General features: G+C 45.5%; 1 protein-coding gene across 1 annotated transcript; it reads left to right on the forward strand.

Moving 5' to 3' along the window:
* Positions 1-1,104: 1,104 nt before the first annotated feature.
* chl1b (cell adhesion molecule L1-like b) lies at positions 1,105-27,780 on the forward strand (the record flags this gene model as incomplete). The annotated part of the gene is made up of 29 exons (XM_079186361.1): positions 1,105-1,198; positions 2,512-2,529; positions 3,745-3,853; positions 4,055-4,245; positions 4,814-4,936; positions 5,699-5,869; positions 6,321-6,432; positions 6,578-6,759; positions 7,760-7,891; positions 8,203-8,343; positions 9,127-9,238; positions 9,539-9,705; positions 9,810-9,975; positions 10,104-10,228; positions 10,602-10,703; positions 11,017-11,214; positions 11,441-11,511; positions 12,291-12,513; positions 13,610-13,725; positions 13,904-14,108; positions 14,246-14,368; positions 18,077-18,256; positions 19,362-19,391; positions 20,220-20,291; positions 23,590-23,697; positions 23,869-24,030; positions 24,420-24,551; positions 25,506-25,578; positions 27,537-27,780. 29 exons carry the CDS (start codon positions 1,105-1,107, stop codon positions 27,739-27,741), a joined length of 3,843 nt encoding a protein of 1,280 aa, XP_079042487.1. The 3' UTR covers positions 27,742-27,780.

The raw sequence follows: 27,780 nt of genomic DNA on the forward strand, positions 1-27,780 counted from the left end.
CTTGAAGCCCTATCAACACTGATACAGTAATTGCAGCTGCTGGACTTGCATGTTAAACTTGTTTTAAACTTGTTTTCTTCCTACAGACTAGCAGCTTTATGATTTCTCTAAAGATCTAATGTTTTTGCCTTTACTTCTCTTTGTGTTATCATGGTGTTTGCTAGCTGTTCAGCTAATTACTCCGGTGTGACCCAGCGAGCCGGATCCCCCAGCCAACACGAGTCAGACTAATGAACTGACACCCCAGCGTAGAGCCCTGGCTGCACACACTGAAGTTCCCATACATCGCTCCTCTCCGTCCTCACTCTGGACCGATCATGTGCTAATCATGGTCCAGACTCCGGTCTGTTAGCTGGAAAATGATCCAGTGCTCTGTTCCTCCACAGCCTGTCAGTGTGTGAGTGCAGACTGCTTACTCTCACTGACTGTTAAATACGTGAGCCATTTATGCCTCGCACCCCTCAGGCAGCAACATTTGCTGCAATAATAGGCAAGTGTGTAGCCGCATTGTTAATCTCTTTGAGTCATTGTTATCGGAAAGATGCAGGCACGGAGGAAAACAGCGTCGCGATTATATCGGCTGAATAGTATCCGAACTTTTGATGGTGATTTTGATTTGAATCTTGCCTTGGTCCCCCCCCCCCCCACACTAATGCTGAACATCTGCCATGCATTAATAAATCCACAGGCGCCTTCGTTTGTTTATTTATTTATTTCCATTGTCGCACGGAAATAAATACACCCTCTGCTACACACTTCCACCGACATCAAACTATAAAACAAGTCTCAAGGGGAAAGGGAAGGTGGGAGGCCTTTATGTGCCAGAGTCCCTGTTGATGCAAATGAAAATGTGCGGCGCGCCTGGTTATGCCTGGCTGAGCAGAGAGCAGTCGGGCTCCCCAGTCACGGGGGAGTTGTTGTGTTTGGGGTTTGCCTTTTTTTCCGTCTGCCATGCGCGTGGGTGGATTCATGGGGCCTCCTCCGTCTGTGCTTCCCTCACAGGTACCGCATCTTCTTCGGCGCGCCAGGGAAATGCACTGAGGACCGAGTAGGAGAGATAAGAGCACTCGTTTCTTGAAGACGTCCGAGATTGAAGGAGAAACCATGCAGAGGAACCCCGGATCGGTGGCCGTGCTGGGCTTGATCGCCTGCGTTTGTGCCTTTTATACGACTACAGCCATCGACATCCCATTGGAGGGTGAGTGCCATCGTGGGTTGTGAAGGGTTCACGTTTGTTTCAATGTCTGCTAACGGGGCAGTTCACTCAAATTACAAAAAAAGTGTTTTGCAGTTTTTATAGCGACTGCTTTCTGTCAAAAGAAATAGGGGACATTGTTCCTGCAAAGACAACTTTGCTGTAGAGTTTTTGTTGACACCAGAGTATGCTTTAGGGCGGGGCTGCCTTGTGATTGACAGGTCGCTACCGTGGCGTTTGTCTGGTGCTAGTTTCCTGTGATTTCGACTTAGAACTTAAACCCTTTCACAGTGTGTGTCCAAAAGGCCGGATTTAGGCTTCAAAATGGCAGTCTACCAGCCAGTGGGTGATATAACTACAACCACTTATATACAGTCAAAGGTTTTAACCCTCATGCAATGCATGCTGGGAAGTCTGCTAATATGCTGATGACATTTGTTTAGAAACTTAATGTGATGCGTTTAATGAACACTCAGCAGCACATTCATTCAAATCATAATCTCAAGTCTTGACGAACACTTGATGGCCTCATCTTAGCTCTGAAATGACTCTGAAAAAGTCCATTTATATTAGGTTAATAATAAAAGATTAGTTGTTTTCCATTCAGTTGCCGTTTGACGTTATACAGTGAAACAATTCAGCATGAATTGTGACACAACAGACACTTACTTTTCAAACACACGTTAAAAGCTCCTTCAAGACGGCCATTTGTGAAGCAAGGCGACGCGGCAGAGTATGTAAAGGACAGCAGTCTCACAAAAGGAGTCTTAGATTTCCTAATGTTCATCTAAAGAGGACTTGTCCTTGGTTTATCTTGAAGTGCTTTTAACGGGAGAAAAAGGTGTCGAATAATTTAGAGGCAGATGAATCGCACTACAGAGGACGGTTACAATCATTAAGCGTTCTGTGAATGGAATATATTTACAGCTACTCTCTGCTTTGAGTCACTTTTTGTGTGTGTGTGTGTGTGTGTGTGTGTGTGTGTGTGTGTGTGTGTGTGTGTGTGTGTGTGTCTTTTGTGTTGGAGCCTCAGTTTCCTTGGAAACGCATATCAAACCTCTCCCTCTGAATTATTCAGAAATATCTCCTAAGGGGCTGATAAAGAACAGTTCAAACAGGTTTTCACAAAAAGTATTTTGTTGATGTCAGAGTAGCGTTTTAATTCAGCCCTCTGTTTTTTTGCATTACTCGTGTGTGTGTGTGTGTTTAAAAGGGTTTACGTAGAGAATGCCTGAGACATGAAGAGATTATTTGCAAACTGCTGACTGTTTTTGTTTTGTTTACCCCCCCTCCTCCTGCTGCCATGGATTTTGTAGTTTTAGCTCATATAAACAGTAAGTTCGCTCTGCTGCACCGTAGCTGGTATTAGTGATCCATCCTCTGCTCTCGTCTGTTAATCTCCTCGGCTCGCCGTCGAGCACAGCGGCAGTTCTGTTCACAGCCATATGTGTTGGATCTCATCCTCCTGTGGCATCAGTCATGACTCCATACTAGTTGGCATTCTAGCGTGTATGACTCATGGCATGTCCTCATCTTACCTCAACTCTGTATGTAGAGACAGAGATATAATCATCAACATCATCTCAGTGGTTCCCAACCTCATGGTTTTTCCTGAATGGAGGAATTTTTTTTGGCACCCCTTCCAAAAGGGGTTTTAGCCAGCGCCAAAGGAAAATCACCATATCAAACAACTGTTGAACAAGCACAACATCAATTTAAATACGACATCTTTTGACTTCTTGCAGTCTACTCCCCTCTCATCCACAAGCAGCTTTGGCTGGATAAGCCAGCTAAGCTGCATTGTTTCGACTGGGCCTGAAGCTGTGAAGCTATAGTGCTAACGGGATCACAGCGTTACCGACCGGAGCCGGGCTGTTAAGCAGCGCGAGCCGGCTCCCCAACTGGCATCTCCACGTAGCTGGTGGAACAGAAGTTGGTGGCATGCACCTTTAACGCTGGTTTGTAGTCCGTAGGTTTGTTGGTTTGGGTTTAATTTACTCAGGCACGGTCAGAGATAGCAGCAAAATGCATAGACTTCTGTCAAATAAGGTAACACGGACTCATTGCCTTTATTGAACGGGGGTCGATCATGCTTACCGCGCTGCGTAGTCACCCCCCAATAGGCCCATTCTGAGCCAGGGAAAGGCCCTGAACCTGGGGGTCAAGACCACCCAAGGGGCCCCAAGAAGAAGCCAAGTGGTCACAAGATGATTAAAAGGCTTAGAAAGAAAGACCGAAACAAGTCTGACAACATTCTGTGCTTTTCTTTCATTATTGCTCATTTCTTATGAAATTCTGGACACTTTTACTATATCAAGCTTCTTAAAAGTAAAAGTTACTTTCAGATTGATTTCACAAATGTTTCACCATTAAGGCTAAATAACCTGCGGTGTGGGGGGGGGGGGGGGGGGGGGGTCACAAGCCAAAGCGGTTGGGAACCACTGCCCGTAGTGTCACATTGAACATGATACTTCTGAAAAGAGCTCTGCATTTCAGGCCTGTGTTGTGTCTCTCACATTCCCGTGCTCGTTTTTGTGTTTGTCGCCCAGTTGAGCAGCTGCCCACCATCACTGAGCAGTCGCCCAGCTCTCTCATCGCCTTCCCGTTTGACGAGAGCTTCCCCATGACGTGTGAAGCCAAAGGGAACCCCGAGCCAGAGTGAGTACCGAAGCCTCGCGTCTCTCCGGATGGGAGGAGGGAGAGCACGGAGAGACAGACACACACCAGTCACAAACAAACAAACAAACAAACAACAACAACAGTTTGCCACCAACATGTTGCATTTGGTTTAGATTGTTTGGAAAATGAGCCGGCTTAGCTGAAGGACTTGACCTTTCAACACCGGCTTTCTTCATGTAGATTCAGATGGACGAAGAATGGCCAGGAATTCGACCCCTCTCTGGACCCCCGGCTGATGAAAGAGGAGAATTCTGGGACCTTTGTGATACCCAATAATGGGAACCTTACAGAGTACCAGGGAACCTATCGCTGTTACGCCTCAAACAAACTGGGGACCGCCATATCGAAGGAGATTGAGTTCATTGTGCCCCGTGAGTAACATACATCTGTGTGTGATTGTGTGTGTGTGTGTGTGTGTGTGTGTGTGCGGTGCTCTTTTTACAGTGCTTTCAAATTGATTCAGGGCCAGCAGTCGTGTGTAATGACTGCACCTCTCCATTGTGAGCCTCTCATTGTATTGGACGGGGCAGAAAGTCATTGAGGCTCCCCGAGCTCTCCATCCACCGCAGCGTCTCATCTATAGCACTGCATTGGATTTAAAAAAAAAAAAAAAAGCAGGAAGTGTGATTCAGCCTCTCCATCATTTATTTTTTTTTCAGTACATACATTCTCAAAAGAAAATCTGCTCCGTGGGGGACTACGTTTGGCTGGGCTTCAGTCGCTCAGCAGCAGTGACAAGACACACACAATAGTAGCAGTGATGTCTGTTTTCTTTCTGCAGGCCGACAAGTGAAGCAAAACAATCCCAGAGTGAATGACTGAATGATACAAAGGCTCCCACTAAATCCCAGAATGATATTACTGCCATCTCCTGGAGTAGACGGGAACTGCATCCTATATTTGATTCATTCACGTCTGTTCTTTTTCTTCTTCTTCTAGATGTTCCGAAGTTTCCTAAAGAAACACTTGACCCTGTGGTGGTGGAGGAAGGCCAGGCTTTTGTTTTACAGTGTGATCCACCTAAAGGAATACCTCCGCTCCAGATCTACTGGATGACTATCAGTAAGTCATGTTTATGAGAAATCAACAGGGCAATTTAGTTCAAAATACAAATGTATTTTTGTAATAGTACGCCCGTTCATTCCCACCCAGGACATATAGCTCAAGTTCTCCTCACCTCCTGAACTTTCATTTTCATTTGAACACACATAAGACTGCATGAATTCCAGATAATGAAAGAATAAGACATGTGTCGGGAGGTTTAAGAAGCCACGGGCTTATACGACGGCCCTCAACTCAACTTAAAGTGAGAGACAAACCAAAAAATGGAGGAAAAAGACAAAAAAAATGAAAGTAGTTTAAAGAAATTCAACAATAAATAATGGCAACAAGAAGCACACAAAATGAGCCGGAATAACTCACCAATCAGTTGCCAACACAGACACACACACACACACACACACACACACACACACACACACACACACACACACACACACACTACAAATACACTTGAAATAATTAATGAAATATGATTACAATTGTATTCCTTACATTTTCTAAGGACAAATAACCTGTTGATATCTCTTGATATCTATTTAGTATGTGGCATCTTAATCTAAAAAGCAACTAGTACCTATACTGTCAGATAAATGTAGTAGTAGTAATACAGTGTTACGCTCTGAAATAAAGTGGAGTGGAAGTAAAGAAAGTACCTAAATATGTAAATATTGTACCAGAGTACAGTGCTTGAGTAGAGTTCAGCTGTGTCTCACGGCTGATAAACGCTCCAGGATGTAAGACCTGCCTCCTTCTGTGCTCCAGACCTCCAGCACATCGAGCAGGACGAGCGGGTGTCCATGGGCCTGAACGGAGACCTTTACTTCTCCCACGCCGTGGAGAAGGACAGCAGGAGGGACTACTGCTGCTTCGCCGCCTTCCCGAGAATACGCACCATCGTCCAGAAGACCGCCATGTCCGTCGTTGTGAAGACGAGTAGGTGTCACACTTCAGCGTCTCCGTCTCTACACTCCCAGTGCCGATTTCCCCTCCAGTTTGTTTTCACAGCGCCGATCGCTTCCAAACGGGCTCAGCGATGCGTCCGTGTTCATAGCTGCACTTCAAAAAGCCATCAAAGTGTCACGCCGTCTTGTCTACGTGCATCTCCTTGGTTTGATGTTGTGGTTTTGATCTCGGTGATGTGTCTCATTGATCCACGCTGTCCTCATGTTCATTGTCTTTTTTTTTTCCATTTTTATTTTATGTCTCATCCACCTCCATTTCAGAAAACAGTGGCATGAGTCCTGAAACTGGTAAGTTTCAAGTTCTTAGAGTAAAACACACCCCTCATCTGTAAACAGCTGCATGCACGAGGCAGATGTGCGTGTTCAAAGTGCAGCCGTCTGCTTTCTGTTTTACCGTCTAATTCTCTGCCATGCTTCCTCAGCTAATGCGATCCTTGAGAGAAAACCCTTTTTTCTGACGCCCTCTGGTGCCAGATCAGAGACACGGCTGGTCAAAGGAGAGGACCTGAAATGGGAGTGTATTGCTGAGGGATTGTAAGTAGCACTTCCTTTTTAATAACCTGCGCATTTTAGTATTATTCGTCCCAACATTTTTGCTCTTTCGCCACACGTTTTATACGTCATTTTCTGTGTCACGTATAGTCAACGCCTCGATCCCTCTTTGCCCCCTTTCTCTTAGTCCAACTCCACAGGTTGAGTGGGTGAAGATGGGTCATCCGCTCCCAGCCAAAGCCAAACTGGAGAATCACGGGAAACTGCTGATTGTGCCGAGAGTCGACCAGGAAGACGACGGGAAGTACATGTGCAAGGCGAAGAACGCGCTGGGAGACGCCATCCATTACTTCACGCTGATGGTGGAAGGTAACGACGGACGTCACAGCGGTGTTTCAAATCAATTCAGCAGTCAAATCATTTGAGTAATAGACTGATGATAGACCTGCACTTTACTGTACTTGAAAACACAAAGTAAAAGTACTCCTTATGGAAAAAATGGCCTTTGTGACCAATATATTATTAAATATGACATTTTTATACTTTTTAATACCGATGCATCAAGCAGCACTACACTGTTGCGGGTCTTGAAATGTAGCTACTTTTAAGTGTTTTCCACAGTGAACAGTTAGTCCAATGGTTCCCAACCTAAGGACCAGGCCCCACCAAAGGGTCACATGATGAGTCTGAGGGGTCATGTGATGAATAATAGTGCAGGAAAGAAGAAGAAAAGGCAAAGTTCTGATACATCCATTTGTATTCATATTTTAATCTCTGCTTCCGTGAAATATTAAATAATGTTCCCTCTTTGGGAACAGTTGTTTAGATGAAGCCGTGTGAGAAGTGTCTTTGGTGGAACTGATAACAACTGAAATCTAAGGGGACATTGGTTTTATATAAGAGCTCACAAGGTTGGAAGCCCGTGGGTTCATCTTTAACAATGTGTTGTGTTTAATAAGCTTTACTATCTATCGATGTCAAATAAATGAAGCAGAAAGTACAATGTCCTTTTGAAATGTATGTAGAATATGCAAAATACCCAAGCACTGTACTGATGAACGATTTGGAGGTACTTGTACTTGAGTAAATGTTCTCTCTGCTGACTGGTGTATGTGCAAATGCACTCTTATGAACAGAATCTGTTCAAAGCGTTCAAGGACTCCGGTGAGACAGTAGGCAGCTGAAGGGCCTCTTGTGTCTGCCGGGGGGCCAGACCCCTGAATGCAGCATTTACAGCGGCGAGACTCTCGTACTCGTATATATCGCCCAACCGTTCCCGTGATTGTGTCCGCTCTCTGTGAGCGCCAAGTGTCTCTCTCACGATGGCACCGATGGGTTTGATAATGCCACGCTGATTGTGTGTTCCCAGAGCCCCCGGAGTGGGTGGCTGAGCCCGAGAGTCAGCTCAGTATGATCGGCTCCGACGTGCTCATCAAGTGCTCGGCCAGTGGGACCCCTCAGCCGACGATAACGTGGAGGGTGAACGGCGAACCTCTGCAGGGTGAGTCCCACGACGGTCCAACTACAGACCCTCCTCACTATTTCAAACCTTTCTACTCAGGGCCAGTCCCGATGACGAGGGGACTTTAAATTTGTTTTGTTGCTTTCATTTTTTTGTAATACAACTTATCACAGAACTTATAACATGAGAGAGAGAGTGTTTAAAAGTGCTTGGTAGTCAATACATTTATCCTGTTAAATAAATGCAATTAAGATACGTTTGCCCTAATGTTAGCAGCCCTAGTGCATACAGAGTTGCAGCATGAATGGTGATGATCTCAAACTATCTGTGTTTTTTTTTTTTTCCAACAGGGGCCCCTGCAGCCAACAGGAAGGCGTTCGATGACACCATAGTTTTGCACAACGCCAAAGCGTCCGACAGCGCCGTCTATCAGTGCGAGGCCTCCAACAAGCACGGGACCCTTCTGTCGAACGCAAACATCATGATTATGAGTAAGTGCTTCTTTGGTTCCGCGAGCCGTCGCCACTTTCAGTTTCACCGTCAAAAACAGGATCCAAAGATTCCGTTTGCGAGCAAGTGTCAGACTTCGCAGTGAGTCATCGGGAGGGCGCTGCTGACTGATGTGTCAAGCCGGAGTGCCGGCGCTGATGTTGGCATGTGCCCATAAAGCAGCGAGGAGCCCAGGAAAAGGAGGGCTGTCTACGAGCTGTAACTCAGTCATTCGGGGGCCCTAGCGGATCTCCCTGTGGAGCAACAAGCCTCAGCTCCCTGCCATTTATATGCTAACAAGTCCCCCTCCCTCCTCAATGCCATTCTGATTTCAGGGCCATAAGACAAACATGTGCTGCTTTACAAGTGCAGATAAAAAATAAAAGAAAGAAAGTTGCGGAGTTTGTTCTCTGACACAGGAGTTAATAAAGCTGAACAGTCGCTGAATGCTAAGTCCCAGCGGCTGCCTTTGTAAACAATTAGGAGAGACAGACCATTTTAATAGGAGGCTTTGGCTACAACTGATAAGGCGCACGAGCCCGGCTTACTTATTATTCCATTGTTTTCGTCTTTGATTTTTTTTGCATTCACACATTGCAGACAACATGACAGCTGACTCCTTTTTTTGACACAAGGGAGCCGACAATTAACAGTACTGACGCCTCATTTAACCCGCGAGGATCTGCCTCCCACGACTCGGTTCTTCCACGGCGGAATATCCACATCAGGGCATCCTCTGCTTTTCCAACAACCTCAGATTGATGATCAGATTCTGCCTCTCACAGATCTGGCCCCCATGATTCTGACCAAGAATGAGGAGGACTACTCTGCGGTGGAGGGGAAGGGAGTGACGATGCACTGCTCGGTCTTCAGCTCTCCTCCTTCTACTATCACTTGGTAAGTGTGCAGTTTGCTCCTGCCTCCCATACACCAGCAGAGAGCAGTAGATCTCAACTGCTGGATGCACACAGTCCCTCTGTACACACACACACACCCACACACACACACACACAGCGTGTTTCTCTATTGGTGACCTGCTGTTTCTAAGTAACCCTGTCACTTCACACTTGTTCTGTTCTGCAACTTTCACAGTGTGTGTGTGTGTGTGTGTCTCTCTCCAGTCAGACTCCCACTGTGTTCATATTTCATTTGGAATCAAAAGCACTTTAATTGGACTTTCTCCTGAACGTCCCCCAGGAGCAAAGACAACTCCCCTGAATCCGTGGAGGGGCCGAGGTTTGCCGTTCACGACAACGGGTCGCTGGAGATCTACAGCGCCGAGAAAGACGACGCGGCACAGTACACGTGTTTTGCCAAAAACACAGAGGGATCGTCCGCCGTCAACGCCATGCTCTACGTCAAAGGTAAACAGCTTTTCTTTTTTTGTATTTTTTGTTATTCTTGTAAAAAGTGTTCGCAGTGGCTCACAGTCCTTGAAATGTGACTAATGCGGTTGCGCCTATGGAAGATCCCACCAGAATAGTGGCGGCCCAGGAGGACCTGCAGATCTTAATAGGTACCGCGGCACAGCTCTCATGCCTCGCAGAGTACGACAAGTCCTTCAGCAACGACTTTGAGCTCCTGTGGGAAAAAGACGATATAGCGATAGGCCTCAACCACACAGAGAATTCAAGGTAGGATGCTGCTTTTTATTTTTATCTTCTTTTTTTTTCCTACAGCATTTCAGACTTAATCCCAGCTGGATTTTGTACTCTCCAGCTTTGTCCATCAACATTGCGTCCTCCATCCTCTCTGTCCACAGATACTTTGTGGAGGACGGTATCCTCCAGATCGTCAACGTGAGCCACAGGGACCAGGGCGTGTACACGTGCGTGGCGAGAACCCCGGTGGACCGAGACGCGGCCTCGACGCTGCTCATGGTGCTAGGTGAGCCAACAAATAACCAACAACACTTCTGCTCCGGGGGCCAAAAGGATCAGGGACCCCTGGCGCTACATTTATGTATGAGGCGTTCATAAAGCGATCAATATGTCAGGGAGCCAGAGCAGAGCATGGACACGCAGGCACACGGCTTTATTAGCTCACTGCTGTGTCTAACACGTTGCATATATCTCTTCAAAAAGAGCCGATTGTCAGAGTTTAAAAGAATTATGCAGCGATGAAGCTCGTTCCACATCCTCTGGCTCGCGGGGTTGATTTGATTGAACATTTGTTCCCGTTGGCCTTTCTTTTTTTTTTGCCCCAGAGATTGATGTGTCTGTGATTTTCACAAAGTCATGTTGTTGTGATGGTTTTTCAGACGTCCCCGATGCACCCGAGTACTTGGTACTGTCTGAACACAAGAGCAAAAGTGTGAAACTGAAATGGATCCCTGGGGACGATCACAACAGCTCCACCACAGGTAAAAAAAAATGAAAATGGAGCATCTGTGTGTGCAGGTGTCAGCACATGCAGCATGGTACATACTGAATATGTGACGTTTTGGGGTTAATAGATTTCTTTGATACCATCTTGTACAATATGAGTCTATTATTGATTCATCCGAGCATGGATTATGATTCGCCTCCCTTAGGGATACACAAGCCCAGAGCAGGGTTTGAGGATTTTTTTGGTTGTTTTTTTTTTCTGCACAGCTGGTGGTTAGATAAGCAATCCTTTTGGCAAGATCCGTAGCAGCGAGGGGCCGCCCTGATTGTCTTTCTGCCTGTCAACAGAGTTTATCATCGAGTACGAGGAGAGCCAGTGGGAGCCGGGGAACTGGAAGGAGCTGCTCCGCGTACCTGGCAACCACAACCAGGCCGTGCCCAAACTCCACGGCCACGTGGACTACCGCTTCCGCGTGTCCGCCCTCAGCGCTGTGGGGAGGGGTCCTCCCAGCGAGCCCACGGAGAGATACAAACCGCCGGCGGCAGGTGAGAGGCGTTGTGGTCCTTTTTCATTGTTTGTCGTACTTCTTGATCAGATCCTCCAGGCCACTTGAGCTGCCAACGCTGCCGCTCCGCGGACTCTGAAAGACTCAGACCCACCACATAATTGATTCCACTCTTCCACACAAAACACGCTCTCTTGTGTGCCCACTTCATCGGAGATTTCTTCCACTAACAAAGCGACAAAATCTATATTCCTTCTTTTCTGCAGCCCCTGACAAGAACCCAGAAAATGTCAAAATCGAAGGTCATTTGCCACATGAAATGGATATCAACTGGGAGGTAAGAAGTAGAGTTTGGTCTTTTATTATCTTCTTACCGCACATTCTCTAATGTCAGCTACCTTTGTGCGGTGAGTTATTCCCATCTGCTACACTTTTGGCAAGTCAAAGAACAGAGAGGAAGTTTTATCAATGCTTTATAGGCAATTAGCAAGAGGAACCTAATTTAATAGAAACGGCCCACTTCTGATATTTCATGCTGTGGTTCAGATCTTTAGAAAAGCCATATTCAGGGATCACTCTGAATGCATTCGCAGTGAAAGCTGCTCCTTTTCTTTGATTAGAAAAGAGAAAGGAGAGCTGTGAAAATGATTTCTTTTTTTTAAATCTTTTAAACACGTACGGTAATATATTCAGCTTTTATTGTAAAAAGATAAATCTCTCCTTCACACATTATCTGGTTGCCGTGTCATCGCAGCGTTGTCCCACGGATCCTGGATTCATGAGCTCTCCCACTGTTAATGATTTGCTTTTTGCGGATAATGGTCTCTCATTCTATTTCTCACGGTCTGACTTCTGTGAGCAGATAAATCTTTTCATCTGCGACGTCTTAGCAAGCCCCGTATCAAAGAACAGCCATGCTGCTGCTAGGCCAGGTCAGTTGTTCCGTTATTAGATTGCGGGATAAAACACTGCCAGTGTTCCAGGCAGAGTTCACTGGGCTGTCATTGTAATCCCACGGAGACAGTGACATTGTGCGCTGGAAAGCAACTGCGAATGTCTCTATGGATGCCCTTCACACCTTGTTCATTTGTGCTTTCTTTTCCTCCCATTATTCAGCCCTTGCTACCCATTGAGCACAATGGCCCCGGTTTGGAGTACAAGGTGAGTTACAGGAGACAGGACGTGGAGGAGGACTGGAAGGAGCACATGGTGAAGAGGCACTCGTTTGTGGTGACGAACACTCCAACCTTTGTGCCCTACGAGATCAAGATCCAAGCCAGGAACCACCAGGGCTGGGCCCCCGAGCCCAAGATACTGTCAGGATACTCAGGGGAGGACTGTGAGTAGTGGTCTTTGTTGACCTTATCTGATTGTTTACGGAAGCCCTGAGAGGCAAGGGAGGAAAACAAGTCTGACCTAAATAGGTTTTTTTCTTCTCTGATTATTACTTCCGAAAAGGTGAAAAGGTTGTTTTGAGTATTACAACAAACACTTGAGAAATGATCCGGACAACAACAAAAAAACACACCTGCCAAAACTTCTTTGTTCACCTGGTAATGTTTCCACACCTGTTTCACAGACGAAAAAAAGTCACAATTTAGATCAGACTTATAGAAAATAGATTATTTTTCTCACTTGCCTCAAATTTGTTTAAAAGAAATTAACCAAACCGTGCACTAAAAGATGCCTTTGAACCCAATATGATATAATATTATATATTTACAACATTATAATATATTATACATGTATTACAACATCATAGATTTCCTTTTAATTACATTGTGGTGAAAAAACATCACAAATCAAATGACAATATGAAGTGTTTCCTGGAGACTTTTGAATAGTCTCCTTGTGGCTATTTTCAGTGGAAACACTTTGCAGATGGTGGTGGATAAAACCAGGTGATGAATGTGTCCGGAGGTGGTTTCTGGGTATTGAAGTTCACAAACATTGCTACCATTCGTAGCCTGTGTAGCTTTACGATCTTATGGAGAAAACATTTCTCTCCCTTTCTGCTGAACTCGGGTGGACTTTGTGAAGTGATTTACGGATAAGTTTTGAAATGTTTTAGATTTAGAGAGTTTGGTCGTTAAGCGTAACAGTTTCTCAAGAGAGAAGCAGCACGTGCAGAAGTTTACTGTGTTTCCTGTTGTTCAGCTTTCTTCTGGACTTGCCCCCAGGATGTAACCTCAGGTCGTGACTCTTCTCTTTGTTGTGTCCTCTCTTTAAATGTGGTGCTATTAAATGCAGCGTTTAGCTTAAAGGTTACGTTAGCTTGTGTGACTGTAGGTAGAGCCCACCGTTAGCAAACCCTAATAGCTGCTCTCTAAATCTAGGTAGTTCTATAGTCATAGTATTGAAATCCTAGTTGGCCATCTTTCCTTTGACTAAACGTCCAGCTTACTCCAGATTCTAATGTGTGTTCGTCTCTGCAGTTCCCTCTGCTGCACCCGACGACGTAGCCGTGGAGGTGACGAACAGCTCAGTGGTCAAGGTTAGCTGGACGCGTGTACGCAAGGACAAGTTACATGGACATCTGGGAGGCTACCGGGTAATACCTCAAAAGCAGACCTGTGCTGCACCCGACCTTGCTCTAAACCTCTGCTCATCTCACCCCCGATCCGTCTCTCACTCTCGTTAAACTCATTCAGCATTCTCTCACGCATATATATATATACACGTGGTTTGATGTCTTGCCGCGGAGGATGACTCTGTGCGTCTTCCTTCAGGTAAACTGGTGGCGTCTGCGCAGTCTGGCGGACTCCAAGAAAAGCCACGGAGACAAGCGCACGCTGGTGTTCCCCGGGGACCGCAGCCACGGCACGGTGCCGGGACTGACGCCCTTCTCCGAGTACAGCCTCATCGTCATGACCTTCAACGGGCGGGGCAACGGCCCCGGCAGCCACCCCCTCAACTTCAAAACCCCAGAGGGAGGTAGGATTGTGGAATAACAGCATGGAGTGTATTGATTCACAACTACTGAGGGGGAAAGTCTAATAATAGCCAAAGAAAACCGGCTATCAGAATTTCGACTGCTCACTGTGTCTATTGCCTTCTTTGCCCCCCCGCAGTCCCGGAGAAAAATCCTGTTTTCAGGGTCACGGATGTACAGAAGCACACCGTCTCACTGCTCTGGGCTCCGCCATTGGAGCCTAATGGAATTCTCACCGGGTACCTCCTCGACTATCAGCTCAGTACGTATCCCTTCGCCTCATGCTTAACTAACTCAGATAGAATGGCCATGCCCTCTCGGCGTGTATTGCTTTTCCACTTGTGTTTAACAGCGCTCACATCCCTGTGTTCCTCTTCTGCTTGTATCCTCTGAAGAAAAGAGAAACACGCAGGCCGCGTGTTTCAATTTATACACAGTGACTGCGTAGACTTTAATAGCGTCGCTGCTTGAAATGCCTCTACCTCTGTGTTGTATTGATACAGACGAGTATTTACAGTACAGGAGTGTGTTGCTGCAGGAGGAGGATCTTGGTGATTGTCTAACCCATGATCCTCAACAAGGCGAGGAAAATCCCTGCCCCGCTCTAATAGGGCCGGGGTCACGGTGGGATCAGGCTGTGTGTGTGTGTGTGTGTGTGTGTGTGTGTGTGTGTGTGTGTGTGTGTGTGTGTGTGTGTGTATAGGAGACATGTCAGGGTGATGCCTGCTGGCCTGCGCGTCACGATCAGGGCTCAGCCAGTGCTGACCAAGGCCACCGTGTCGCAGTCCGTTAAGGCTCCAGCTTTACTGACCCCATCCTGTCTGCGGTCACCGTCGGGCCGGATACCATCACTGAGCGTGCACACACTCCGCCCGCCTCTCAAACTAAAGTCACCACGAAGCCGGTGACTAACTTCCGACGTCGTCTTTTGCGCCGCATCTCCCCGGCTAATTGGGTTTGATTGGCCGCACAAGAGGGGCACAACAAGTGTCAGGTGGTATTTTCAGGAGAGGATGTTTTCATTGTACCACAGCAATAAAGCTGATGGGCTCTCTGAAGTGTGACTTTTTACTCTTTGTTTTTTTTTTTTTTTTTTTTTTAAGTCCCCTTGAGGGAAGTCATGTGCGAAACATTGAAAAGGATAATGCAGCCAGCTGTCGGCGCATCGTCGGCGACACAAATGAAATCCGGAGCTGCAGCACAGCTGCTTGTGTGTGTGTGTGTGTGTGTGTGTGTGTGTGTGTGTGTGGGGGGGGCTACGTCCGATCCTCAGCGCCACGTCTCACAGGTTTTCACTGGAAGGCCTGTTGTTACACCGTTTAACACGCCGAGCACGCTGGGACAACCGGGCGTTTGAGCCGTTAAACTAACCCGCTTTGAAGTGGCACATTTTCAGTCCTGAAACCTTTTGATCACGGTGTCAACTTAATAGTTGGAATTAAGTTGGTCAAAGTGGCAATCTTTAAGATTATAGTCCTGGTTGATTAAAAATGTCTGTTTGAGCAGAACTCCATTGTTTTCACTCAGAGTTTAGCACTCTGGAGTCTTTTTGTTGAGACAGGCGCATCAGGGTTTCCTCCTTCGGGGATCGTGACTCAACAGAGATTTGTTAGAATTAAAATCTTTGAGGATTATTAATTTAAGTTAGAATCAAGTGCTAATTAGGGCTACACAAAATTTTTGCATGGTCATTGTGAACACAAAGGCTGCAGAAGTTTAAAGAAAGTATCGGTAGAAAACTTTAAAAAGCAACTTTCATTCTGTTTTTCTTATTGGTGCCTTTTGTGTTAAAGTTCAAACTGAAAATAATAATAAAAATAAAAGAACAGAAACTGATAAGTCCACTAAGCTTCTAACAGGACTCCCACCACCTTCACCTTCAATAGACTGTCTCTCTGATTACTACTACCAGCCTACTCTTTCTATTACTACTATTCATAAATCGTCAGTAAGTAGCATATTCAGTCTGGTGTAAATGGCATAATAGCAGCTGTGTGACTACTCTCACCTTTCAACGGAAAGGCAGAGCTGAGTGCACTTTAACATGTTTATTTATCACAAGTAATCTTGGTATTCAAAAACACCCTCGCAGATTGTGCAGCCCTTCTGCTAATAGAGGTGGAGGCATGATACAGGTGTAGACATGATTAAAAGAAATGTAAGATAAGACGTTAATAGCATGAAATACACTACAGATCAAATTAAAAAAAAAGCCTTTTATACATATATGAAAAAGTGAATTGTGTGTCGATTTCTTTTGCCACACTGTTCCACATTAGAGTTGCCGCTGATAAACTCAATGAAGAGTGGGCCGAGTGAAGTTGGCACTCCGGATCTACGCGAGTGGGAGTTAAATTCAACTCATTCCGTTTTTCTTTCCCGTTAAGCTAAACTCTTAACCGTGGGGTCATTGTCAGATTTCAGTCTTGGGTCCGTCTCACAATACACAAGGCCAATGATATTTGGCCCAAGGGGGGGTGGGGGGGGGGGGGCTGAGGAATATTTGGAACTGTCGTTTGTCTGGAGTCAGTGGAAGAGCCAAAGTCTGCAGCCTTCAGCCTGTTCACTCAACACGACGGCGTGTGCCGGCGGTCAGGCCTGAGTGCTTCCGGATTAGTGAGAAAGTATCCGTCCACAAGGGTCGAAACGTGACGCCTGTGGCCTCTTTCTCTGCAACAGCTTGGACTGCATAATTTACCAAAAATAAACCGTTTTTTTCTTTCTTCCCTAGAAACAACAAGATAGAAATCCTGATTTCTGATAACAGTGGGGGGTGTCTGGGCAGAAAGAGAGGCAGACCGATACATTCTTGTCATCGTTTCCGTTGCACCTCTTTCACAGCAAAGGTCGCCTGAACACCTGCTGCGTTTGTTTTTGTCACAAAGAACATAAATGCCACCTCCCTGCCTACTGCGGTGCTTTAGGGAGTGAAAAATGAGACCCCATCGCAACGTAGACAAACGATAAATTCTAGTTGTGAAAGTGCAGGCCACGAGCTGTTTGTTTGTTAAATGCAAATCACATTTTAAACGGGGTATTAAGTCAAACAAGCAAGTTCTTCCTTTGCTAGAGCTAAAATAAAAGGGAGATGTGCGTTTGCATTGTTTGCTTTCTTTGAAATCGCTGAAATGTCTTGTGATTGTCAGTTGGAAGTGTTTGGCAAAGTACAGGACTCACACAGTCACCAGTACAAAAACATACTTACAACCTTTAGGTTGGTTATAATGACTAAGTTGGTAAAGGTAAATGATAGAATAATGACAAGAGTTTGTTAAGTTCCGATAACGACATCACTCACTGTGATGCAGCCTTTAAAAGCAGGAGAAGACAACACTTTTGCCATATTATGATATCCAAAATCTCAGAAGATATCTACGTATATCAATATAACATTGATATAGTGCCCCGTCCTTGTACCACGAGGCACTCGCAGGCCCCGTCTCTACTCATTGTCGTGTGAGAAAGTGTCCTGATGTCAATGCCACAACGGAATCTGAGGCGTGTAATTATAATCATACATTTTATTTATAGAGCACTTTTCAACTTTACATGAAATGAAAATGAAACAGTTCATTCTTTTCTCCTTTTTCACTGTATTTACAATCTAGTTCAAGGGTATGTGCTCATAGGTGCTCCCTTCCAGTGATGGTACAATACCATCAGGACAAGGAATTGGAAATGAGTGTAACAACGGACCATATATTTGAAACAAACGTCCACTTGGATTTGAAAGAAATGATTAGGTTTTGATGCTCAAAGGTCACTGGTCAAAGGTCACACCTCACAAAAGATGTTTTTTTTCATAACTCAATAATTCAAATGCTAGTTCTGATGATTTCACAGTAATGTCCAACCGGATCAAATTATAAAGTGATGTAAACTGCAACTTGACTGTTTGAGAGGAGGCCTACAACGTTTTTTAAGTATATATACACCACATGTATATGTTTTTTTTTATTTCTCCATCTAGTCAACGACACGGAGGAAGTGGGGCCCCTGCAGACGGTGGACATCAGCAACCCCGCCACCACCAAGTGGATCCTGCGCGACCTGGAGCCCGTGAGCAAGTACAAGCTCTACCTGCGCTCCTGCACCACGGTGGGCTGCGGGCCTGTCGTCAGCGAGGAGTGCACCACCACCCTAGAAACAAGTGAGTGGGGGGGAGGGTCCCGCAAAGCAATTGACTGGGTGGTGTGCGTGTGGGTGGGTGGGTGCGGGGGAGACAATGAAACACACATTCAGGCCGAGAGAAGTAGGTGACGGAGCCATTTCACTATTTCAAAGAACGGCATTGAACTAGTCGTATGATCCGCGCCCCCGGGCAGCAAAGCTTTTCATATCTCTATGCAAGTAATTTTTGTGGATAAACAATTTCATACGGACGCAGTGGAGGTTTTCATTTGTCACTGTCACAAGAGAGCAAGTGCTTATTGATTGGACGGAGAGCGCGAGCTATGAAACAATCAGCAAAGAAAGAAAATTGCTTTGAGCAGGAGGGGAAACTGAAGGTTCTCATACTGAATTGTGTAATCACGAAAAGAGTTGCCGGGTAAGTAATCATAATGAGCCGGCTAGCAGCGTGTAATCTTTTTCTTTTCAATTACATATCATTTGTTGAGGACTGCCGCGCCGCACTTCAGGCTGGGCGAGAACTCAAAAGTCAAGCCTGAGTGAGATTGCGGGGCGGCGGGTGTGATGACCGACCGGACGGGAAATGAAACAGGAAACAGCAGGAACAGATACTGTCAGCAGAAATAATTGGCCCGGGGGCACTCCTTAATACAAACGCACCCCGAAGGCTTTAAGTGCGTCACTCAGGTTGTGTTATGCGAAAACAAAAAAAACAACAAAACGGCTCAACTTAATGATGAAACACGCTGCAGGTGTTGAATTTTGCGACTACTTAGTGTTTACTGAGAAAATCCTCACAATCTGGGAAAGGAACTTAATTGGCTCTTAGGGGTTGTTTATTTGCATGCTGAAAAGCCAGCCCAAAAAAAAAAAGGAAGAAATGATTCCAGGGAAGACGACATTTGTATTGAGTTTTGTGGAGCTGTTGCACGCGTGTTTATGTCGGTGTCGTTTCTGTCAATTGTCTTTCGCTCGCGCCTCTAAAACCTGCTTTGCTGTGAGCGTTACCTTTTGTACTGTAAATGTCGGAGTGTGTGTCAACATCTGCTTAGCATTGCTTGTCCCTTCTGTCTTTTTTCTTTCTTTCTGTCTTTCCTTTTTTTGTTCTCCCCCTCCCCCCGCAGCTCCCACATTGGCTTCCACTGTCGGCCTCAGTATGTAGCACTTGTGTTCACGTAGAACCTGCGGCATGTCAGACCTCGCACATACAACAGGAACACCTCATTTGGGAATGTCTAAATTTCGCTGTATGTTGGTCTGACATGTTTTCCGCAGTCGTGGTTATCGTTTAAAGTAGCGGCTGCATGCTTTTTAGATGTAGAAATGTGGACAGGTGTGGATGCTACAGGGCCTGAATAAATCATCAGGTTTTGACTCTCGAACAGGTCGACACACTTTATTTTTCCTCCTGTGCCGAATTAAAAAGCTCCGAACACTCGGCTCCTCTGCAGATAATTGACCTTGTCGGCTGTTTGCCCTTGCCTTCAGCAGAGAGCACTCCGATGCCTCCTTTCATTATAACATTGTCAACTTCTTAAATAAAGTTTGTGGCGTTCTCTCTAATAGCAATGGTAATGAGTAACCTAATTATAAATTCATATTAATCTGGGCTCATTAGTGACTGTAAACGAATATTGACTTTTATCCTGACAACAGCAGACTCAGTGTGACGCGTCTAGCTCAAGCTGAGGAAATAAATGATGCTTTAAGAGGAAGAGCAACAGACATCCATTCTTCTCCCTCTCAATGATGTGCACAAAGAAAATGTGTTCACTTTAAGAAGGATAGATCAAGTCAAATTAAATGCAAATAAAACATCTCACCTTGTGTATAAGAACTGTAAAGTGTTTTCCAGAGTCTAGATTGTTTCACAGTAGACGTGACTAGTTACTAATTTTAGAGTTTAGCTGAAAATAGCATGCGTGCTAACAGTAGAACGTAGCGTCCCGAATGATAACCACAAGGTCTGTCTTTCTTTTCAGGCAAGTCAGCTTCCCCCTCACCTCCAAGCACTCCAAAGTCCCCAGTGACCAAACCCACTCGCTCCACCATAGGTAGAGCGGCAGCACATCCCGACACTACAAGCATCCATCCAGCGAGACAAACCAAAACTGTGGAGTACACACAGAAAAACGGGAAACTAAATACGAAGGCTAATTAGCTATTTCAGATTCTCTCCAGTGGAAATAAGAACAAAATTCTGGTTATCCATTTTCTAGATCTTATCTAAATGTTTTTCTCACCTGTGTTCATGACTTAGGAACAGGTGATGTGGTGCCAGGATAATCTTTCCAAAGTTCCTTTTTATTATGTTTTACTTTAAAAAGTTTAGCCGGGGTCATTTTTTTGTAAGTTGTCGTTTTTTCCGCCCATTTGTGAAGACAGATGAAAGTGTTTGTTGTAATACTCATTTCCGCCACAAGAGGCTGAAGTGCACCACTCCTTCATGTTCTAAATAGGACCTAAAGCATTTACGTTTCATTTCAGGAGGGTTTTTATTTCTCCATGCACTCTTAACACCAGGTGCATATATTCTGTGTATTACGACAAACACCTCAGGCCCAAACTCACTGAAAGTGATGAATGACGTGCATCACTCGACACGTGTCAATTGATGCTCCCACGGTGCACTGCAGGCATCTGATTTGAGGCCACAGAATTAGTAGTATTTGAGAATAAAGGTCCCTATTTTGGCAAAATGTGTGTATTATTCATAAACCCTGAAACACCTTATATTTTAAATTATTGATTTGATATAAATAAGTGTGCTAGAATAACATATGGTCCTCCGGGGGAATATCCTCAGCTTTTCATACCTTTTAGCTTTCTCCAAACAGCTTTGGTGGCTGGGTCCTCGTTTGTCGCGTCACAATTTTAGCACGGTCGGAGTAGAGGCGGTTTGACCTCACAATACTTAATACTCATAATACTGGGGGCGCGTTCGGTCACTTCAAAACCTGCAGGTCAGATGCTTTCAGTGCGTTTAAGCCTTTAGTAAAATGATCCTGAGGAGAAAAACTTGATTATGATTGTACTGGCAAAACCTTTTTTCATATCTTATTTCATAAACAACAAAACTAATGCGATCAGACTCAAACAATTGGTCACCAGATCTTTTTTTGTTTCCTCACAGGGCTTCCGTAGGTAGCGTGCTGATGAAAAGGCTGGTTTTAATTTCCCGGCTGTACCGCGGGGAAACCTAAGATACCAGATCTATATTTGCCAGCCCGACAGTGAAGCGCTAGATTGCAGTCACTTGAAGGGGACAGATATGTCTAATTGTCAGTGATTGATTTGTTGGGCCCCAGCCCCCCTCCCCCCTCCCCTGTACGCGTCAGAGTATTGACCGAACAGTCACCTGGCATTTCCATGTAATCTTCAACTGGGTAAACAGCAACATCGCTCAGGGACAAGAAGACGTCCGGGCCACCAACCGAGCCGAGAGGGAAAAGCAGCGAGGGTGAACGTCCTCCTGGGCCGGGCCGGGGGGGGGGGGGGGCCGGGGGAGCGAGCTCAAACTGGGAGGGTGATATTTACGGGACACTGAGATAAGTGGATAAGTGGGAGCTGTTGTCAGCTCCTATATCCGAATATTTTCTGGCTTCTCCTATAAAAATATAAAATAAAAAAAAAAAGCCGTCTGACTTTGAAGCACCAGCTCCCTGCTGGGCGAGCAGCTGCTTTCTGCAGCATTTAATAGCAAGCTGAGGGGCGCAGTGACAAAACGAGGCAGCCGGCCCTGGCAATTTTTAGTTTTGGGGGCCTTTGTCAGTCAAAGTCATCGGGTAGTTCCAGTGATTGGAATTACCATAGTTCGCAGGCTAATCCATCAACATTAGCTGGAGAGTGTCATCTGCGGTGGTTGGGACGGGCGGCGCAGGTGTCCTTGTGTGGAGAATTATCACCTGAGCAAATAACGCACCTGAGCTGGAGACACGGCAGAAGATTTTGCATGTTTGCCGTGGGGAAATGAAGTGGATTGTGCTTTGTTGACTGGCTCTGGCAGCTGCTGTCAAAGTACACTTCCCCCATACTAATGATGCACATCATTCACTCCATTATTAGATTGTTTGTCTTCGCAGTTGGGTATCAAAAGGCTACATTACATGATATGTCTGAGGCAGACAAAGCTTAAAGCAGAGGGAGTTTGATCTTGCTTTCAAAGCAAATAACATAAAATGTAATTATTAAAGCCCGCTTGTAATTGGATCTTCAAAGAAAAAGAGTATAGCAGGGCTAGTTACCATTGAGGACATGTCCTCACTGTTCTTAATGGGTATTAAATTACACATGGTTGGCTTCAAAGGCGGATTCAGATTTATATTTTTTTATTAAACTAAGATTCGGAGCTGAAACAGTTATTTGATTAGTCAATCGACAGAAACAACATTGATCGCAGATTAATTGTTAAGTTACGTTTTTTCTCTCCTCCAGCTTTTAAAATGTGAAATATCACAAATCACAAATTTCAATTATCACATATGGATATTAATGGATTTGTGTTTCGGGCTGAGTTAGACAGAATGAGACATTTGCAGGTGTGACCTCGGGGCCTGGGAACAGCTGCTGGGCATTTTTCACTATTTCCAATGACTAAATGGTTCATCAATCAGTGGGGGAAATGATCAGGAGGTTAATAGGTAATGAAAATAATTATAAGTTAAATTTGACTGCTTTTATACAACAAATAAACCCAAAAGGAAAGTACATTTTATGTTTTTTGGCAAGTAAAACACAATTGTAATTGTTTTCTGATGCAAGGACCCCGGATATAATGTACCAGGGACCCTTTCATGTCTCTTGAAATAAATTGACATCACTTTTTACACGCCTATAGCCGCAGGTATGTGAAAGAACGACAGGAGAGAATGAACTAGAACGATATTAGACATGCATCACACATATCTGCAGATTCTAAGAGTTACAGATTTGAAAGATAAGAACGTAATCTATTAACTGTTATAGATTCATAATCTGAAATATTATACATTTAACTATGAAGCCTTTTGTAAAAAAACTATTCTTTCAAACTATATTGAACATTTAATAATCGTCAAAGAGTTTGGATGACAAATCTCCCAGCAGACCTCTGTGTTTCTCCTTTAATCTCCATTTCAGCATCTCTTGTCCCGAGGGACTCACCCAACGTCCCCCTCTCAGACGTAATGGATACTCCTTACAATAGTGTTAGGAAACAAAAGAGCACTCTGGCTTTCTTTCATAGAAGGAGAAGAGCAACTTCCTCATCATCTTATAACAACCTCTCCACGACGGCTTCGATCTGCTGCGTCCTTCACTAACCGCTCTTTAACCATTTCTCTTCTCTCTCATCTTCTCTCATTTCACCTCCAGCCCCGGCCCTGTTGAGCTTTAGCTCAGCCGTTAGCGACAGCTTTGCAAATATCAGCTGGATATCTGGAGGAGAGCACACAGAGTTTTATATCGCGCACATGAACAACCGTAAGCTCGTATTACTCTCTTTTAGATTCTGGTAGTTTGTGACGAGTGAGTTTTAGTGACAGTCTGTGATCGTCCCTCCATGTCTCTCCATTCATACACTGTTGGATTCAATGGTCGTGTGGTTGTCGTCACCGGTACTAACCCGTCCTGACCGTTCCTCCCTCTGCACAGGTGAGGGTGTCTGGAAGATATCAGAGGCCTTAAACACCTCTAAGACCTTCCACGTCATCGACGGGCTCGACCCTGGGACAGAGTACACTGTGCGCCTTATTCCTAACAGCTGGCTCGATAATTCTAGCATATTTGAAGACGTTATCACGACCGGGTTAACAGGTGAGGAGGGGGATGCCAAACAACAAAGGAAGACCAAAAAAAAAGGAAAAAGCAGGCAAAACTAAATGACCTCTCGTGGTGCACCCCTCCGCGTCCTTGAGCAGTGACTCAAGCCTCGGCGTGTGGTCCTCGGCGTTGTCACTCGGATTTTAATTTAGCTGCGCGGACCCGCCGAGAGGAATTACATTTGTACAGCGTCCCGTACTTGATTAATTAGACAAGCGGGATTAGCTGTTTAATATTAATATTGGACCGTTTCCAATCAGCGGCGGGCCCCGCCACCCTTTGCCTTTTGCATCAGATAGGCCCCGTCGATGTAAACATTCAATCAAGTGTCCACGATGAAAAGGCCAAGGCGTGTCAAAGTCACCGGCTTTTGTCCTCCTCAGGTCTGGCCAGCGTCCACGGAGGAATATCCACCCAGGGCTGGTTTATCGGCCTGATGTGCGCCATCGCTCTCCTCACTCTCATTGTGCTGATCGCATGCTTTGTCAACAGAAATAAAGGAGGGAAGTATTCCGGTAGGTGCTCGCCGTCAAGCACAAACACACACACACACACACACACACACACACACATCACCTTGCTTGAATAGTAAATGCTGCCGGGAGCATCATTATATTTCTATTCAGCTATTTGTTGCCAAGAGCGAAATGATCAATCAAACTTGCAGCCATTACCGGAAGCAGTTTTTCTTTTTTGCTTCCAGCCACAAAATTATTTTTTCATGCAAATTTCACACATGAAATAGGCTTGTGTACAGATAGGGAAATAAGCCTTTCTACTGTATGTCCATCATTTGAATTTGGCATTATTAAAGACACGCAGCTTTTTGTTGTTGTTGTTGTTTTTTCCGAGCAGCAATCTAAACGAAGCCCAGAGCGAGACAGAATGCAAATGCTGCCCACGGGGTGGCCGAGCAGGGAATGATGACATAAGCTCCCCGGCACCTCAATGTTATTCATCCTGTTGGGGACACGAGGGTCCTTATCGGCTTTATTATTCACGGCTAATGGCCATCAGGTTGTCGTCCGGGCAGCGATCGCTCCGCTCGTCAGCAGAAACAAATAAAAAGAGCGAGACGCAGCCGTGTCCTTTGTTTTCTCATTAACTTCTCATTATCATCCGCAGCTCCGACAAGCTTTTCTCTCATTCCCTTACGTTTGTTTTTTTTGTTTTTTTTTCACATACAGAAGTATACTTTTTGAATGCATACTGTTTGAATTGATATAAAAAGAAAACAGTTTGTTCAAGGTGCAGCTTGATTATGATCTTAAATGAGATTTTATAATTACAGAAATTGGATGGAAAAGATGTTTTTGAGTTGATTGAAATGTCGCAATCGTTTTCCAAGGCTTGCAGTGCTCTTTCATTAAGTGAATAAGTGCAGGGAATCGGGGACCGAGGCTGAAACTTCATCGGCAGCCCGTCTCTCGGGGGAAATCGCTGATATCCTCTTTTCATTTTGTGAGCAGTGAAAGAAAAAGAGGACCTTCACCCAGACGTGGAGTCCCAGGGCATGAATGACGACACATTTTGTGAATACAGGTAAGCGGAGCCCCCCCGGAGCGCTATTTCACCACCTCACTGCAATTCACGTGCAACAGTGTATGAAATCCTCCTCTGCTGTCATCTTCTCTCCGTTATTCTCTCTCCTCTCGCGGAAAAGACAACCCAGCATGCACGAGGTGCAGGCGGAGCCTTGCACTTCCTCTGCTCAAGACATTTGATGGCCCCCCGAGTACCTGGAAAGTATGTGATAAACAGCAGGTAGCATCCCTGAGCTGTTTACACATCGGTGTTGTCCGAGTGGTAGCATCCCTTTGTAGGGGCTCTTAGATACGGTGTTGTGTTGTTGCTAGCGATACACGTTGGATATTGATGGGAGCTGTGGCGATAGGATTTAAGCGCAGGCTGCTTTAACACAACAGGAGGCTAAAACCAAATCAGTGTCATTGAAAGCAGCTCATCTCCAGGCCGGTGATGGGTCTGGGTCCCGGCGTAATTCTCCAATCAGTGGGATCTGCACGGCACAACACACGCTGATGCGGTGAAGTCAAAAGCGGCTCAGTGTGACGGGATTTATACTCCGTCATGACGACTCCTGTCGGTTTTGTTTCACGAGCTAGTTTCAGACTAGCGGTTCACTGTGGTAGTGGTCCTTTGAACTCAGAAGGAACAGTTCAACATTTTGGAATATGTGCTTATCGGCTTTCTTGCGAGAGTTAGATGAGAAAATCCATCAATCTAATGTCTGTACCTTGTTTGGGCCAAGGTGGCCCACTGGCTTTATACTTCCCTCCTAAAGGCCTTTACACAGCGGGGCCGGGGGGGTTTTTGTGCGATTAATTTGCACGTCGATACATTTCTTTGTCATGAATACTTTCATATATAATCCAAATAGTACAGGGCGGAAAATCAAGAAGAATTGTAAAAGAATAATACAGGTGTGCTTTATTTATGAAACAACCCGGAGGCTCCATAGTCCAAACCAAGGCCTTTGCAGAGAATGTTCTAGAGACAGCACAGGAGCGCAAGTATCTTTGAACCGGCTGCTGACGGCAGCTTCAGAGTGACCGTACAGACATGAGCGGTATCGACCTTCTCGTCTAACTCTGAGCAAGAGCGCAAATTGAAGTGTATTTCCAAATTATTTTGCTTTAAAAAGGGAAACAAATCATCCATTCACTGATGGATTTGTTTCATTTATATACTGTATGCATATATAGAGAAATGTGTGTGCTCAGTAGTGTCATTAGGTCCCTCAGTGAAACGACAACCTGGTTTCACAAGTTGGTAGCAAACAGGATACCGGCTGCATGTGCATGTCCACTACCACACCCAATTCTGTTCGCAAATGTAACACTTAAGTTACTTTGAATATCCATCAGCTGCTTTTCCAAATCCACATGGAAACCGTCTTCACATCGTCATAATTTAGATCCTGATGAGCCCTAATAAGCGCCCACATTTCCACCTGGCAGATACTTGTGATTTAACGAGGTTAGATTTGACTCGACTAAAAGCTGGTGCGAGCGGCGCTAAGTTCACGTCAAAGGCTATAATGTTAATTGAACCACTTATGAACCGAAATCATATGAAAGCGCGTTTAGCGGTTTAGTAGTCTGGCCATTAGGATGCGTCACAGACCCGAAGATTGTTCAGCTGCAACAATCAGCAGCGGTTTAATGTCCCCCTCGATATCTATAGTATGAAGAGGAGGGATCCCTTCCTCTTCACCATCACTTCGTCAAACGCATTGATGCGCGTATAGTGTGAGGATTAACACCGTCACAACATGTGGGTCCCCGTGCGATGATTTCCCATTGGTCAGCTGGAGATAGGTCAATGTCAGTCACAGAAGCTCATCGTAGAGGCAGTGATAGCTGCAGCCTACCTCCCCCCCACACACACACACACACACACACACACACACACAATAAACCATAGAGTGAAGCCATGGGTGAAATGAGGCGATTCTAAATCCACTGCGCCCTCTCTCGCAGTGACAACGACGAGAAGCCTCTGAAGGGCAGCCAGCACTCGCTGAGCAGAGAGATCAAAGCCGGGGACAGCGGGGACAGCCTGGTGGACTACGGCGACGAGGACGTCCAGTTCAACGAGGACGGCTCCTTCATCGGCGAGTACGCGGGGCGGAAGGCGAAGAGGGCGTCCGCCGAGATCAAGGCCACCATTCAGACCCCGGCGTGAGGAGCGCCATCCATCGACTCCCGGGAAAACGTTTTCATC

The sequence above is a fragment of the Pholis gunnellus genome (assembly GCF_910591455.1).
Source record: "Pholis gunnellus genome assembly, chromosome: 3".
Classification (NCBI taxonomy): Eukaryota; Metazoa; Chordata; class Actinopteri; order Perciformes; family Pholidae; genus Pholis; species Pholis gunnellus.